This window comes from Tetranychus urticae, chromosome 1, assembly GCF_039701765.1.
Source record: "Tetranychus urticae isolate SD_2017Ah chromosome 1, NJAU_TeUrti_SD_1.0, whole genome shotgun sequence".
NCBI lineage: Eukaryota > Metazoa > Arthropoda > Arachnida > Trombidiformes > Tetranychidae > Tetranychus > Tetranychus urticae.
In genome coordinates this window covers 32,055,696-32,070,975 of record NC_142958.1, presented here as the reverse complement: position 1 = coordinate 32,070,975, position 15,280 = coordinate 32,055,696, and the positions used below count along the sequence as shown (strand labels likewise).

General features: G+C 30.7%; 1 protein-coding gene across 2 annotated transcripts; it reads right to left on the bottom strand.

Moving 5' to 3' along the window:
* Positions 1-1,752: 1,752 nt before the first annotated feature.
* Positions 1,753-11,837, bottom strand: LOC107362085 (Na(+)/H(+) exchanger protein 2-like). Of its 2 annotated transcripts, none has more exons than XM_089270373.1 (11): positions 11,122-11,837; positions 9,827-10,449; positions 6,764-7,227; positions 5,570-5,826; positions 5,220-5,437; positions 4,702-4,905; positions 3,709-3,797; positions 3,570-3,643; positions 3,068-3,491; positions 2,636-2,861; positions 1,753-2,545 (listed from the first exon to the last, which is right to left on the bottom strand). In XM_089270373.1, the coding sequence occupies exons 2-11, from the start codon at positions 10,089-10,091 to the stop codon at positions 1,923-1,925; spliced, it is 2,844 nt and encodes a 947-aa protein (XP_089126499.1). In that variant the 5' UTR covers positions 10,092-10,449; positions 11,122-11,837; the 3' UTR covers positions 1,753-1,922. The 2 variants fall into 2 exon arrangements, with proteins under 2 accessions (XP_089126499.1, XP_089126498.1); XM_089270372.1 differs by having other exon boundaries at positions 1,753-2,548; positions 11,122-11,827.
* Positions 11,838-15,280: the final 3,443 nt, after the last annotated feature.

Genomic DNA, 15,280 nt, shown 5'->3' with positions numbered 1-15,280 from the left:
GACTTAGCCAAGAGAGAAAAGATAGACAAAGAAAGCAGAAGTTGATTCAGCAAGATTAAATCAAAGGAGATGCCAAAAGCCAAAAGCCAATAAAAAATTATCAAAAGACTGATGCCTATGTGAAAGCCAAAGAAATTGACCCAAAGATGATCAAGAAATATTAAATCACAAGAGAAAGTCAGAGAAATCCCGACAGCTAAGAACCCGGAAGGCCAAACCAGAAAACCAGAAAGATTGAAAAGATTACGCCAAGAGACTGGAGAAAGAGTTAGCAACTAGAGACAGGAAAACTAGAGACAGGAAGACACGGAAGACTGCCCAAATGTAAATATAGCTGGAAGAAAAAGAGATCGAAGACTTTCCAATAATGGTAAAGCTTTAAACTTCTTAACCATGAGAATCGTGAACCATAAATCATGGGAACAGAGGTCAGTTAGATCAAATGTGCAGAGCCTATCTACGATCAAAATCATTTGTTGAATGCAGCCAAGAGATCTTAAACAAATTTTATGCAACATGGTATTTTAAATTTACCGAACAATGTTAGAAATCACACAAATGATAACTCACAAGTTCTTGGAAACCCGGATACAAATTTTCAATATAATTATTGTATTGTGACGTAATTGTCAAATAATAATGGCATAGAGATAGACTATATTGAAATCTATCACGAATTCAAGAAAAATCATCAAGTTTATCATAGTGAAGGATCCAAATACCGTCGAGGATCTTGCTGTTTCATACAAACATGAATTTAATTTATTTTATGCAATGGTTAAATTTTTCATGAGGTCACATCAAGAAATTCATGAAGAAATATATGCTGATGTTAACGATCTACAAGTTCTTGATTGTACGTTTATTTGTCGAGGCGGCATTCAACCTACAGTAACTCAATTGCGTTCACATTGGTTAAAAATACAGGGCATTTCAGCTAATTTTTCTGTTGCAAAACAGTTATTACTCTGCACTAGGTGACCTTGAGGTTAGATATTTTATTTATGAAAATTCCAGCGATACTCAATTTTCATATTTCAAGGTCAAGGTCATTCGAGGTCATTCATTGCGTTATTTGACCTCTAACTGATATTTGGAGTTCATTTTCTAAGAGTGTAAAAATTTGCAGATTGGTTGATGTTTGATTCAAATTAGCATCTTATACCGTTGGAAAGATAAATGAATTTCTCTTAAAATCAATTGATCAGCATAACAATTTGTAATCACTCATATCTTTTGACCAGTATAAGTTATGAACATGCCACTAGCATCAACCAAACTGAAAATTTTTGCTTTCTCAGAAAATGACCTCCAAATGGTAGTTAGAGGTCTAGGTAAAAGTCAGTGAACTTTATCTTGCAATTTTGATCCACGATCTTGATTGATTCATGTTGGTTCATCAAGAAACTTCTTAGATTACAAAAAATCTCAACCCGGGCTCCTTTAGTTTATTGTCAATTCTCATTAAAAAGCCTTAGACTCACAAAGAAAATGCCGAAATGAAAAACACCTGCGAAGTATTGAATTAACAAATGATCCAAACATAATAAATAAATTTTTCAACGCCTCCTTACTTTCATAAAAACATAAGATTCAATTATTGTATTCAAAAATTGCATCGCGTTTACACAGCTTTCAATTTAAAGCAAAATGAAACTAATCCGAAAGCTTTCTGCCAATGATTCCGATAAATTTAAAGTATAGAGAAAATCAAAAATTACTAATGAAAATATTGTAATAAAATGTTAATATTGTTTCATCTTGGTTTGCTATTTAATCAATAGTAGTAGCTCTTTTTTGTTGGCTTTTTCATAGAAATAAATATTGATTCTCGTTAAAAAAGTGGAACGAGATTAAAAATTGAAGTTATTCAAAAAAAATCAATCAGTCATGATGGTGATTACAATGAGCTTGAAAAATGATCACAACCTATAGGAATTTTGATTATTATCATCCAAAAATCCCATATTTATCCTCGCATTAACTAAAATTGGAGGTGAATGGGATGGAACTGTTGTATTATTAACTGGTAAAGCAGTTTGATTTGATGAATAATTTGATGATATTGGTTTAGATGATTCGACGTTTAAATGTTGCTCATGTAAATGATTATTGGAACCATTCATCTCAAGAGTGTCAACTTCATCTCTGGCACTTCCAGAATCTTCAATATTTTCCGTAATCGTAAAAATTTCATAAACTGTAGGCCTTTTATCATTATGATTGGGATCGTCGATTCTCCTTAAAATAGTATTAGTTGGTGATGCGTAATTAGATATATAATCTTTATTTTCAATCCAGGATGGAAATTCCGATTGTTTCAATGGACCTGAATTGGAAGGAGAGGATCCATTTGAATTCATTGCTCCGACTGGATCAGTAGTACTTTTCCTTCTCCAAGGTAAAGTCGCTTCAGTGGTTGTAGTAGGTGAATAAATTGACTTTATCTCTATTTTTTCTTCATCTCGATTATTTGGTCGAGCAACAAAAATGATTCCTCCGTCATCAGGACTGTTTAAAATAGACGGGAAACTCGCAGCTCTACCTACTTAAACGAATAATATGAAAGAAAAAAATTAGTACAAACAAAAATACTGGACTGATGCTTGTGCAAAAGACGATTAAGATGAATTACCGAATCTTGAATTGATGCTTAGATGGTTCGGTCTTTGGTTTAAATGTTCATCAGTGGTTCGATTATTATGATTATTAGTTGAGCTATTATTGCTATTAGTTTTCTTCTTGTTCCGACGCCGATGACGAGTTTGATTGACTAAATGGCGAACCTCTAATTTAGCTTGATGCTGGAAAGTTGATTGAGGCGAAACATCAGCTAAGTCCGTTTTGCTGTATTTACGATACTGTAATAAAAATAAATAAATTAGTTTTTACAGCAAGATTTAAACGAATTGTTTAAACAATGAATGAATATTTAAGTCAACAGAAAGTTAAAGGAATAGAAATTAAAATTGCTCTCAATTTGATCATAATTGTCAATCTGGAAGATTACTAACAAAAAGTGCAATTTAAAAATACAATAAAAGGATAATACAAATGAATATTTTACCCTTTTGACTGGTTTAAAGACATTATCACTAAGAATATGGTGGACCTCGAAATCAACGAGATCACGTTTAGATGGATTATATTCAATGTTTCCAACATCAAAATTGAAATTGGTTGATACATTATGATCCATTGGAAGATTGGTGAAATAGTTAGGCTTAAGGTGTCCTGAGTCAGTTTGTTCATTGGATGAAGAAAGATTAGCTTGCGTGTAGGAACGAAATAATGAGGATAATGATTTAGTTGTCGGTAGATTATTATTGTTTAAATACAACGAAGGCACACTCGACTCTTTCACCATATTAATTGCATCCTGCATATTCAGCCGAGAAATTGTTTCAAATATTTTACGGGATGAAGCAGATCTATCATGAGATTCACGAAGAAGCCAATGTTTGAGATATTGATTGTCAAAATGACGGAATCTAGATGAAAAGAGAAGAGATTGTGAATTAAAATACAGGAAACAAATTATGCTCTTATATTAATTGTATCTAACTTACTTGTCTCTTATTTTGTAATTACCGACCATCATTCCAGAAATATCTTCAATTCCAGCCATTAAGTGGTCCATGAGCTATTCATTAAGCATAACAAGATTCAATCAATTTATTCAAATGTACATTAGTATATTTTATTTACCCTTTCGTGAACTCTTTCATTCATTGTCTTCTCATATTTATTGCTCCTTGGTACTTTCAATATCTTCACCAGTGGACCAACAGTCATGCCTGAAACAATATTGATTGATTAATGTTGAGTTGCATTAAAACGGAATGATTAACAATCTTTAAAAATTGGCAATAAAGTACGATTTACAGTTTGATATCAAATATTTTCTAGATCACGAAGAGTTTGACATTAAAAAGTCATGATCTTGTTTGTTTCATGGTTTTGATACTTTATTTTGAAACTTCATTGATTAGTTAACTAGTAAATTGTATAATCGTAGCTTCGTAAATATTTATTGCTATTCTAATAGTTCCGTTTGCTTGATTTAAGTGACTTCTGAGTATAAAAGTAACAATAGTAATTTTGAAAAGACTTCCTAATCAAATGAAAGCCTTAGATTGACCCATTTTCATGCCATTTTTACCAATCAACGGATTTAGATTACCTTAACGAGATAATTAGTTTAGGCAAACATTTACTCTTTCCACTTTCAATTACTTGTTTACAATTTACATGTAACTATCTAAATAAAGTTAAATAACAATGAGAACAATGATTTATCAAATGACTATTTTTTACTGACTTATTGCTATTTAAAGGTGAATCAAACACCAAAGTATGAATTTAATAATAAGAAAGTTAATGTTTTTAGTGAAATAGAAATGTTCAGATTCACCTTAAATTGAAACAATTCACGGTTCATTGAATAATTACTTTTCTCTTCTACCTGTTATGCTTTTGATTATCGCTAAAGAAATGAAAAAACACCTTATTTGCTGACAGTCTCTATTTAAGACCGATTATGTTTGACAAAATCAATATTTTGATCATATTTCATTTCAATTGAACTGAACTTAAACTGAATAATAAAGAAGTTAACTGGCTCAGAATCTAGTGATTGTAATGATTAAACCGTTCACCAATAAATGCCAATCCAGATTGTGACCAAACAATCAAGCTTACCTTGCAAGAAAACGGTGAAATAAACAAGAGCAATCACGGTAGTAACCATCATTCGTTTGGTTGGAACTAACTTTTCATTGATTAATAAAACCAATGCAAAAGCAACTGCACCTCTTAACCCTCCATAAGCCATGATGAATTGCTCCATTCCACTTAAACGGTGTAAACGAAATCTGTTTGCGATACTTGTGAATATTATAACACCTAATTGTTGGGAGAAGACAAAGCTGGATTATTAAATTGAATGTGATTATCACCAATTGTAAAATCGTTTCATTAGAGATCCAATTGATAGCTTCGATTATCAAGAATTGTTTTTCTTTAACATTTTGATAATCACAATAAATTGTCCTCATTAACAAACAATTTCACTAATTGCTAATTGTTTAAATCATTATTGATAAAGCATGAAGTTTAAAGTATGCTTTCATCGTTTCCCTGAGATGAGGAGAAGTGATTTGCGATCAACTTTGAAACAGTTCAATATCATTTTACAACAATAATGGTTAAATGTTTACCTAAAGCTCTGAACACTAAACAAGCTCCGATTGTCGAAAGGACAAATGCTGTATTCCAATTATGGCTATCAGTAACAGTACAGACTCCAAGAAATAAAAATATCACCGATTCTGATGCATTGGCCAACATTTTCATAGCATATTTCAATGTAGTCTGGGAAGTTTGGCTAACGTTTTCCGTTACATAATTTTTCATTGTCATCCCCGAGAAGGTTAACCTATTAAGCAAAGACAAAAAAGTGAAATAATATAAATTAAATGTTCATTTTGATCGAGTAATATCAAGCTTCTGACTTTTGATGATCTTCAGCTATGGGTCAACTCCTGGTCATAGGGAACTGTTAACTTACGCCAAAATTCCTGAAAGGTGGAACATTTCAGCTGATAAATAGGCCAGATAGGACATCACAAAGACGAAAATTGGCTCAATTATTTTTACATGGTGGGTAAACCTTGAGACAAAAGCAGCACCGATGCCCCAAAAAACTCCAATTAAGGTTCCTCCCAGAGCGATGACAAAAAAAGAGGTTATCCCACTGATATAATCAATTGGTAATAAGTTATCTGCTCCCATTTCAATGTAACCTTCAAACATTTTGTAAAGAACCTGTTATTATCCGGTAAATCAGCATCATGGTTGTTCAATAAGGAGATTGAGCCATAGAGACATGGGATTAGAAAAAAACAAAAAAATGAAAGAGTTATAAGAAATATATTCGTATATATGTTATTGTTTTACTTATTTTTCAATGACTCAATCTTTCTTTAGGCTTATTGAGATTTAAAGACGCATAATATCGCTTTACATTTTAGTTTAATTACCAATTGAGTCATTTTATTGATTAATTAATCTTTTTTACGTTTCAGCTGTTAATAAATTTTACTCCTTTAACCTTCGACTATTGTATTATGAAAGTGTTTTATTATTGTTTCAACTTTAGATCGTCGAGTTATTTTAGTCTCTTCAAGTTTTATATCATTGAATCTAACAGATAACATTATCGATTGATATTGACTGATGGTAATTATTTTCATTATGATGATGATAATGATAAAAATAATACTCGATTAGACTGGACATGGATGTGGAATGATATTCTATTGAAATGATAATTTCATAGTCTCATGAAATCTAAAGTCAATATACATGTAGTAATCATACACTTCATACATATCATCAGTTTTGTAACAACCTTTTCAACCTTAAAGTTGGTCAATTTAATTTGCATCAACTAATAACCATTAGATCAACCTAGAAAAATATTCATTAATTTCATTGACAAAATGATTACAGAACTAAAATTTGATCTGATTCACTCAAATGAATTCAATTCCGCTTCTGAGATTTTACATGTCCATTATTCACATAAATTATACACCATTTACTATGAAAATTACCCTTTAAATCCCTGACATATTAAAATCTTATCACAAGATGACAGTTTATGGGTTATTTGTGAAGCCTGAAGAGTCAATCGATTGAAAGGTTTATTCTAGTGATTTTTTACATCCACAGATCTATTCCGTCACTGGATTTTACTCACCACTGTGACTCCGTCATTAAGCAACGATTCGCCAAAGACTAGGATATAAAGGACATCATTGACATGAATCTCTTCGAAAACAGCTAAAACAGCAACCGGATCAACGGCCGAAACTATTGTACTAAATAGCAGAGCATCTAATAATGGTAGACTGACTCCAAAAAAGCCTGAAGTTGCGACCCAATAAAGTACTGCTCCAATGGTGAGAGTGTTCCAGATGGTTCCGAGAACGGCATACATTAATATGGAATTTAGATTATCGAAGAAAAGTCTATTTGGCATGTGATAACCAGCATCCATAACAATCGGTGGTAACATGTAAAAAAAGAAGACATCTGGAGTAAGGAGGGACTGATTGGTGGACACTCCACCGTAATAAAATACCAGGCCAATTAAAACGCCAAGCACCATTAAAACGACGCTCTCTGGGCATATTGAGGATAATTTTGGAGTTAAATTGAAGCCTGAAATGAAAAATAAAACAAGGGTTATTACAAATTGCTCTAATGGGCAAAAAATCTTGTCGGCAACAACTACATTGTAATCATTGTTATTCAATTTCTTATTGAAATATTTTCTATTAATAAAATTGATTAACAATTGTAAGTCATTCAATGAAGAGGAAAACGACAATCAATGAATCATTGTTTCAATTAACAGGATTGTCAACATTACTCTTTTTTCAACTGAAAGATCGATTAACTATTTGATTTATATCTAATTGATTTTGGTTAAACGTATGGAAGGCGTAACTAAGGAGTGGTTCCTGAAAAATTACACAAATTTTGAAACAAATTCAAATTTGTTAAGTTTCCTCGAATGAAGGATTCTATCACTCAAATCAACGAAAATTCAATGCACTTTTCAGATAAATAATATAATTTTTGTCAATCAAAATACTTTATTAAATAGCAAAAAGTGTCTTGAATTCAATGCTTAGTGCAATTCAATAGTTCAGTTTTGTCAAATCCGAACCAAGCTATGGACCAAACATGAACCAAGTGACGTTTACAATTGGTTTTAGAAACTCAGAACTCCTCGATTAGCGGTTTAAACGCTATTAAAAGCATAGCAGAATTTCAAGTTTAAGCAAACCAAGCTCAGGTCGAATAGGCGCTAAAATAGTTAAAAGCGTCTGCTTAAAATTGAGAGATTGACTGGAAATGGTCTTTTCGGTCAAAACTAAAGATTGGCCAGATTAGATATGCTTATACTATTTATTAATAGATCAACCTAAATTGTGACTCTCTGGTAATGTGAATGCTGACAATTAGCTATTCAAAGGATGGATTGTTTGATTAGTTGTCATGATTGATTGGTAATGAGATTGAATTGAAAGTTGTTCACCAAAACCGTTTAAATTGTTAGCGGTGAAAAAATTGTTAACAATCCAAAGTTCTTGAAAGTGAAAGGAAATATGATTAAGCTGTTTGAATTTTAAAACAGTTAAACACGAAAATTAATGGACCATAATATCAACAATTTATCGATTAATAAGATAAACAACTTCCGTACCAATTGTTTTAAGTTTATTTTCACCTTTCAAACAGTTAAATCAACCTAGAAACAATTGAATTACATGAAGGCAAAGGCAATCCTGTAAACAGTTTTCAATCTATTAATATTTTTCCTTTCAACATTGGGAATTAACCAAGTTTCTGTTATTGCTGTTTAACCAAAATTTGCAGATTGAGATGTTAATAAAGTTGATTGATTTAGAGGCTAATACAATAAATAATCAGTTAACTCAGTTAACAATTGAGTTGTAAAACAGTGTTTAAAACACCCTTGTTAACAGGTTGACAAGAGTGACTTTAATTGTTGTTTGTTGTGTGTTTACTGTTGTCGAGATGAGACTTAAATTGTTGCCACTCAAATGATTGAGAGAAGATGCAGTTTAACCTCAAAAATAAATCACTTGAGTAAATCTAATTTAGGTTTACAGTTATCGTAATCTGTATTGTTTCAAATGATTATTAACCAGAATGGTTAGCTGGTAATCCTTTCAAAGCTGAGTAACCAGATTTAAGGATTCATAATCACATCAGGAAACATTCATTAAAATCAATTGTTTCAAGGAAGTAGTGATCATCTGATTCAAATTATATCAATGAAAGGAATTAAAGGGATTAAAAGATTGACATGAGTTGTTTTACACTTGAACATATTCCTATTAATCTGAACCTTGATCAATGATATCAATGTCAACAAGCAACAGATAGTTTCTCTGTAATTAAACAGCTATTAACTTGATTTTGAATGATCAAACAAAGATCAAAGTTGCTTGACAAATTAATGTAAAAATAATTATGATCGCTACAACAATCCAAAAAAACCTAATAATGATGAATATATTTTTAACTTTTTGTTTCACTTCATAATTCTGGTTTAAACATTAAAAATGAAAAATGAAAGAACCAGAATGAACACAAAATAACCCAAAACAGGTTCATTTTGATGCAAGTTAATGATAAAACTTAATAGAATATTATGTCAACCATTTTGTCACTATTCATATAAAGTCAAAAATCATTTCAATTTAGTAATTGTCTGCATCAGATAACTAACAATACTGAGTAAATTGCTATTTAATGATAAAAATAATATTGGTAAACAATGGAAAGGTAACGGGAAAAATTCCCTGAGATCAAAACTGACAACTGAAATAAGAAAAGTATTAACTTGGAAATGAGCGAGATGTCCATTAAGATGATAGCCATAATTGACCAGTTTTTGGATTCAGATAAATTAGTGGAATCGAGCCTTAATTACATTGGCCTAATCTGCAGAATTGCCTCAAAAAATGAATAAACATTATAAACATGGAGAAAGAATGAAGAATAATCAATCAAACAATTTGTCAACACAAATTGTTCAAGGTTGAAATTTAAATTCGATATTTGTAAATGTTCAATATCTTCAAGGTTTCAACAATTTGTTGGATATTAAAAGCTGAATTTTCAAAATTTAGTGAATTCGACTAATTTTCATCCTTTCAAAGAGTTTAAAACCAACAATCAGACTGATTACATATATTACTGATAACAATTACTTGGGACTCACCTATTTTAGCGACACCAACAATTATAATCCATAGACATATAATATAAGGTTGTGACACTTTTTCAAAATCAAATTTAGCTATTGCATAGCGTTTGGTTGAATTATTGTTGGTACCAATGGCTGCTGCTGATAATACCTCAGCATCCAACTCTAAACTTTGTTTTATTGATTGAAAAGGATCGCCAATTATTGAACTTGGGACACCTGATCCGGAAGCAGCGAGATAAAGGCTAATTATAATTAGTGGTACACAAAGTTTGTACATGATTTTGTTGATTATCAATAGAACAGAACAAAACACAAATCACTTTTTGATTTCTCTTTCAGAACATCCTGTGTTTGATTTTGTATTTCATTAGGTGACACTCGATATTTTGCTTTTCAAATGCTGATTGTCGTTACGATTATGCTTTTGATTATGTGATTGTGATTATGAATTTTTATGATTACACAATGAGTTTATGACAAGCGATGTTGAACAATAGTCTTTTCATTTTCGGCTTTTGAGTAATGGTGCTGTCCAGTGTCCATGCATAAAGAAGTCCAATTAGAGTTGTCAATGGATTTTTAACTTGAGTAGCGACCAGGTTTGGTTAAAGCTTTTGACCGTAAATTGAATGAATCTGTATTGAACATAAGAAAATGGAAAGGATGAAAAAAAGTATATTTCATGAGTAAATGAAAATAATTTGTTATCAATAAACAGAAACTAAATGGTAATCAATATTGTTAATGAAGGTAGTGTTACATGAAATCTAGAAATTTAAATTGTGCAGATCAATTAAAGAATGACTCTTGATGTAAACTGATTTCTGATAATTTGATAGCTTTCGATTTTAAAATGACTTTGCTGATTCTGGATTTCAATTGAAATTATTGGAGACATTGATTGACTTGTGTATTTCTTTGGTTGCTGAATTTCTTGACGTATTTAGCAATGAAAAGAAAAGATCAGGCAAGCTTTCTCGACAGTTTTAGCTTCTCATCAACTCTGATTTGCAATTAAACTTGTCCAAATTTCTGAAGCAACACAGCAATAAACCTTGTATTTTTAAACTGATAGTAACTTGAAAATAACGATGATCTAAATTAAATGAGCATCTATTTATCCCCATTATTTTCAACACAATCGTCATCATTGTGATTAGGGTTTTACGGCTAAAAATGGTTATATTTTTAACCATTATAATAACGGTACAATACAATACTTTTTTTGACACTTTGCCTGATCTTGTCACATCATGTTTTTACCGCTAAAGGGTGATAGAAGAAAAGCAACAAAAGATCAACTTTACCTTTTGTTTATTGTTTAATCCGTAACTTGTTGATTTAAAATGATTAAGTATGATGACCAAATTTTCAGGTTGATATTTTAATCAGCGGCAATAGTAGGAACATTAATACTGGCTAAGGAACAATTTGATTTGTACTTGTGGGTAGTAAATAAATAATTATATCATGTCATGTTGGCTTTCTCCATTGTCCATCCAACAATGATCCATTGAAGCAGAGGAGTGATACAATTGTAAGGTAACACCAATAAATAGCACTAAATAAATATTACATTAAAACTTGGTAAAACAGGTAAAATGGACCAGAAATAATAATCCGTTCAATGAAAAAACATGGTTAAAGATTGGCAGAAAAATGAAAGTAACACAAGAGACATTTTAAGTTGAAATGAGAAAAGAGAAAGACGGTTGAAATAAAAATGTCGCTGTTAAGTAGACTGTTAGGCGGGAAACAATGGCCAACGTTTGTGATGATGAAGAGTTGAAAATGAATTGAAGGCGAAACTGTCAGAGTTTAAGTTTTACTCTTGGAAGAAAGGGAAAGAAATGAAGACAGAGATGATTAAGAGAAGATTTGTGTTGCCCTTAAACTTGATTATTAATACTGTATTAGTTGATTCTGTTTTTCCCAGTTAAAAGGGTTTCTCTTAACACTTTCAATTGTTAACTGGTAATACGGTTTGTTGGATTGTTAACCAAATGATATTTCATTAGGTTATGAGTTTAGTGTTGATGAAGAGAGTAGGAAAGAGGTGGAAGAGGGTGGAAGGTGGGCTTCAGTTATACTGAAGGAGGGATATCAGGAAAATAAGTGAGCAGAATCATTGAACGAAGGTAACAGTTTTCATGACTAAAGTCAACTTAAAATGTATGACAATCAATCGTCTTATTGTGTTTCTGTATTGTTTGTCTGTTAATGCTGATTGTCCAAATGTCCCTTTACATGGCTTTCCCAACTTGACCAAATTGATATTTATTTGAATCATCATTTGTCATTTCCGTTAATGAAAAATTGATTATGACAATCAGCAATGATTTATTCATGCTAACAGGTTATTAATTTTCAAATCTGCGAAAATATAATAAGTTCAGAGGGAATCTTAACTGCTCAGAAAAGCGAGTTTTAAATAATGTCTTCAAATGGCAATGTTATGAGCATTTTTATTCAATTCATTGAGAAATTATTGAAAGCTCATTTAAACACAATTATCATTCAGACTTATCAAGATTTCGTTAATATAATAATAATTTGTTAAAATACATTGTAATCACAATCAGAATCTTTATGCAACGCAGTTAAATCATCTTACAAATGTTACAATTGGTACAGTAAGAGCAGTAGTGAGACCAGAAAACCAGAAAACCAGAAAATGAGAAATCTTATTGAAAATGTATTTACTTGCTATAGACACTGGAAAAATTGCGACTAATCATATTTACAGATTAATTAACAGCTCGATTAAATCATTTGACTCAATATTTGTTAATCAATTGATTTCTGGTTGAGTTAATTGTTGAGAGACTGTTGAATCTCAATAGACCTTACTTTCTAGTTGTTCAATGTTTACAAATAAAACCATGTAAATCATTCTCTAACCTTTTTTACTGAACAATTTATTGAACCATTTTTCCTTTCATCAATATTTCTTGATTGTCACTATTAATCAACTGGTTAACTTAATAGTCGATACTCATTGAAGTTTACCTTTTGTTTGATTTTAAGCTTCATTCAAGCCATTCAATTGCAATAACAATTATGATTACAATAGCGGCTACAATTGATCATAATTCATATGATAGCTTTTCAACACCTTGACATCAATTAATCATTTTGTCCTAAATTGTAAATTTTAACTCTTTCAATAATTTAATTTCAAAAGGTAAGTAAAGGAAGAGGAAGTTAATCAATTGAGCAAAGGCTAAAGTTAGAAGTCATTTGATTAATGTTAACAATTGCCATTACAATCAATGACAACATTTGTAAATCACTAAAGACTCCAATGATTTGGAAGAGCTAATTGTTTGCAATTACAAATTTGCTTTTTAATTGAGTTGACAAAAGTTAAACTTGAAAGTTCAATGGTGATGATAATTAATCAGTTGATTCAACTTCTAACTTTCAGATAATTAAACTTCCCAATCAATTTGATCGATCATTCAATTCAACATTTAATTGTAGTTTTTGTTGAAACTATTTTTTAATTTTGCTTGAAAAAAACGATAATTTAAGCTTTAAATTCAAGAAGATTTTTTTGCTACACTTTTAATTATTTAATTTGACCCTTCAATATGTTTGCCAATCGAGTTAATTAACTCCAACTGGCAAACAATCAGTAAGTGATTAACAGATAATTGATGAATCTTTTGAATCTTTCATTGGAATGGTTTACATTTTAAATGTTAGTCTGACTTGGAAGTTAATTTAAATTTAATTTGAGATGCTAATTGTTCAATTATCAAATTGCATTCACAGTGATATTTTGTTGGATCCAATAATTTTTTTCAACAATTTTTACGAAATTAAAATTTTCTTTTTGTTTTTGGGTTTATTAAACTTGGGTGCGTCTCTTATCATCAAATCAGTCTTAATCAATTCAGGATTATCTTCATCATCATGAGCATAATCATGAACATCATGTATACACATCACCATGATGATCATCATAATTCTGTTATTGGATTATTGATTGATCAAAGATGACGTTAACGCCCAAGAGACTGCAATTTTACCTGAAAATTGAGTTTCCCATTTAAGATGATTACGTTATTATTGCAGTTAAATATTTAATTTTACAAGATTGACTATCAATCTAATTGAGATGATAATTAACTAATTAAGTATTAAATAAGAATTGTAACCGAAAAAATGGTTTTCTCAAGTTACATTGAAAGTCTGTATTGGAAACCCAGAATTACATTGAACAGTGAAAATATTTGGGTTTAGATCAGTTTACTTTTCAATGGTTTATCCCAATAGTGATCAGAGTTAATTGTAGCTCTTAAATGTTACAATTTAGTGTTTAATTTTTTCATTCAGTGATATCTAAATTGGATTATTTAATTGTAAAGTGTTTGGTTCCTGAGAAGCTTATGTGGAGTTGAAATCAATTTACATGATTTATTTATGATTATTTTTTTGCTTCTTCCCTAAGCTGACTAATAACTTTTTAATAATGAATAATAATACCAATTAAATGATAATAACAATAATGATACAGAAGAAATAGCCTTAAACAGGTCAAATGAGTTTTTATTTGACCAACTGACTGGTCAACAAGTGGTAACAGGTCAAAATTAGGTAACGATATGGTCAATAAGATAACGAGGTTAACTCAAATTATTGTTACATTTTTGAAGGTCTTTACTATGGTCACTTTGATGTTCAAAACATTAGATGAAACCAGTGACAGTAACCAAAATAACCAGGATTTTAAAACCAGATTTGGATTAGTCAGCTGTTGATTTATAATTAAGGCAAAGTGAGGCAACCAAGGTAAAGGTTGGTAACTGGAATCAAGATACTCTGATGTTAAACTGAACTTTAACCAGATTAACCAGAATAAAATGTACCTATTAATAATTTTGGTACAAGGTTGTCGATGTAACCAGCACCTTTCTTTACTTTCACTATCTTTATCCTTAGGATTTACTAAATCTCTTTATGTTCATCACAAGTCTGTATTTGTAACAAATTCAAGAAACTGATTAACTTTCATAATTTATCGACTTTAATATTAACTCTTCCTTTTTCCCTTGTAATACATTTGCTTTGTTAGTTGATGAATGAAGTTTGATTTAACATAAACTTGTTCAAAATGTGTTGTCCAAGAAAAAGTAACCAGAATATTCCAGGTTTTGTTTAATGCTACAAGTGTAAGGTTAGATTAGGTTAGGTCAATGGTTATAAGGGCGAAGAAGAACCAGAATTTGATTTGTTGGTCAAAATCTGGTTTTGAATTGTTTAACTGGTAAATGATTAAATAGCTAGAGTGACAGTTTTGATGCTCTTCATTATTTTTTTGCTTGAGTTAAGATTTACCAGATTTACCAGAAAAAGATATGAATGATTCTTGTGTCATCTCATTCATGAATAGTAATAGTAAAACTAACCTTGAAGATTCATTGAAATTTTCTCAATCATTTATTATCTTTGATTGTTTCA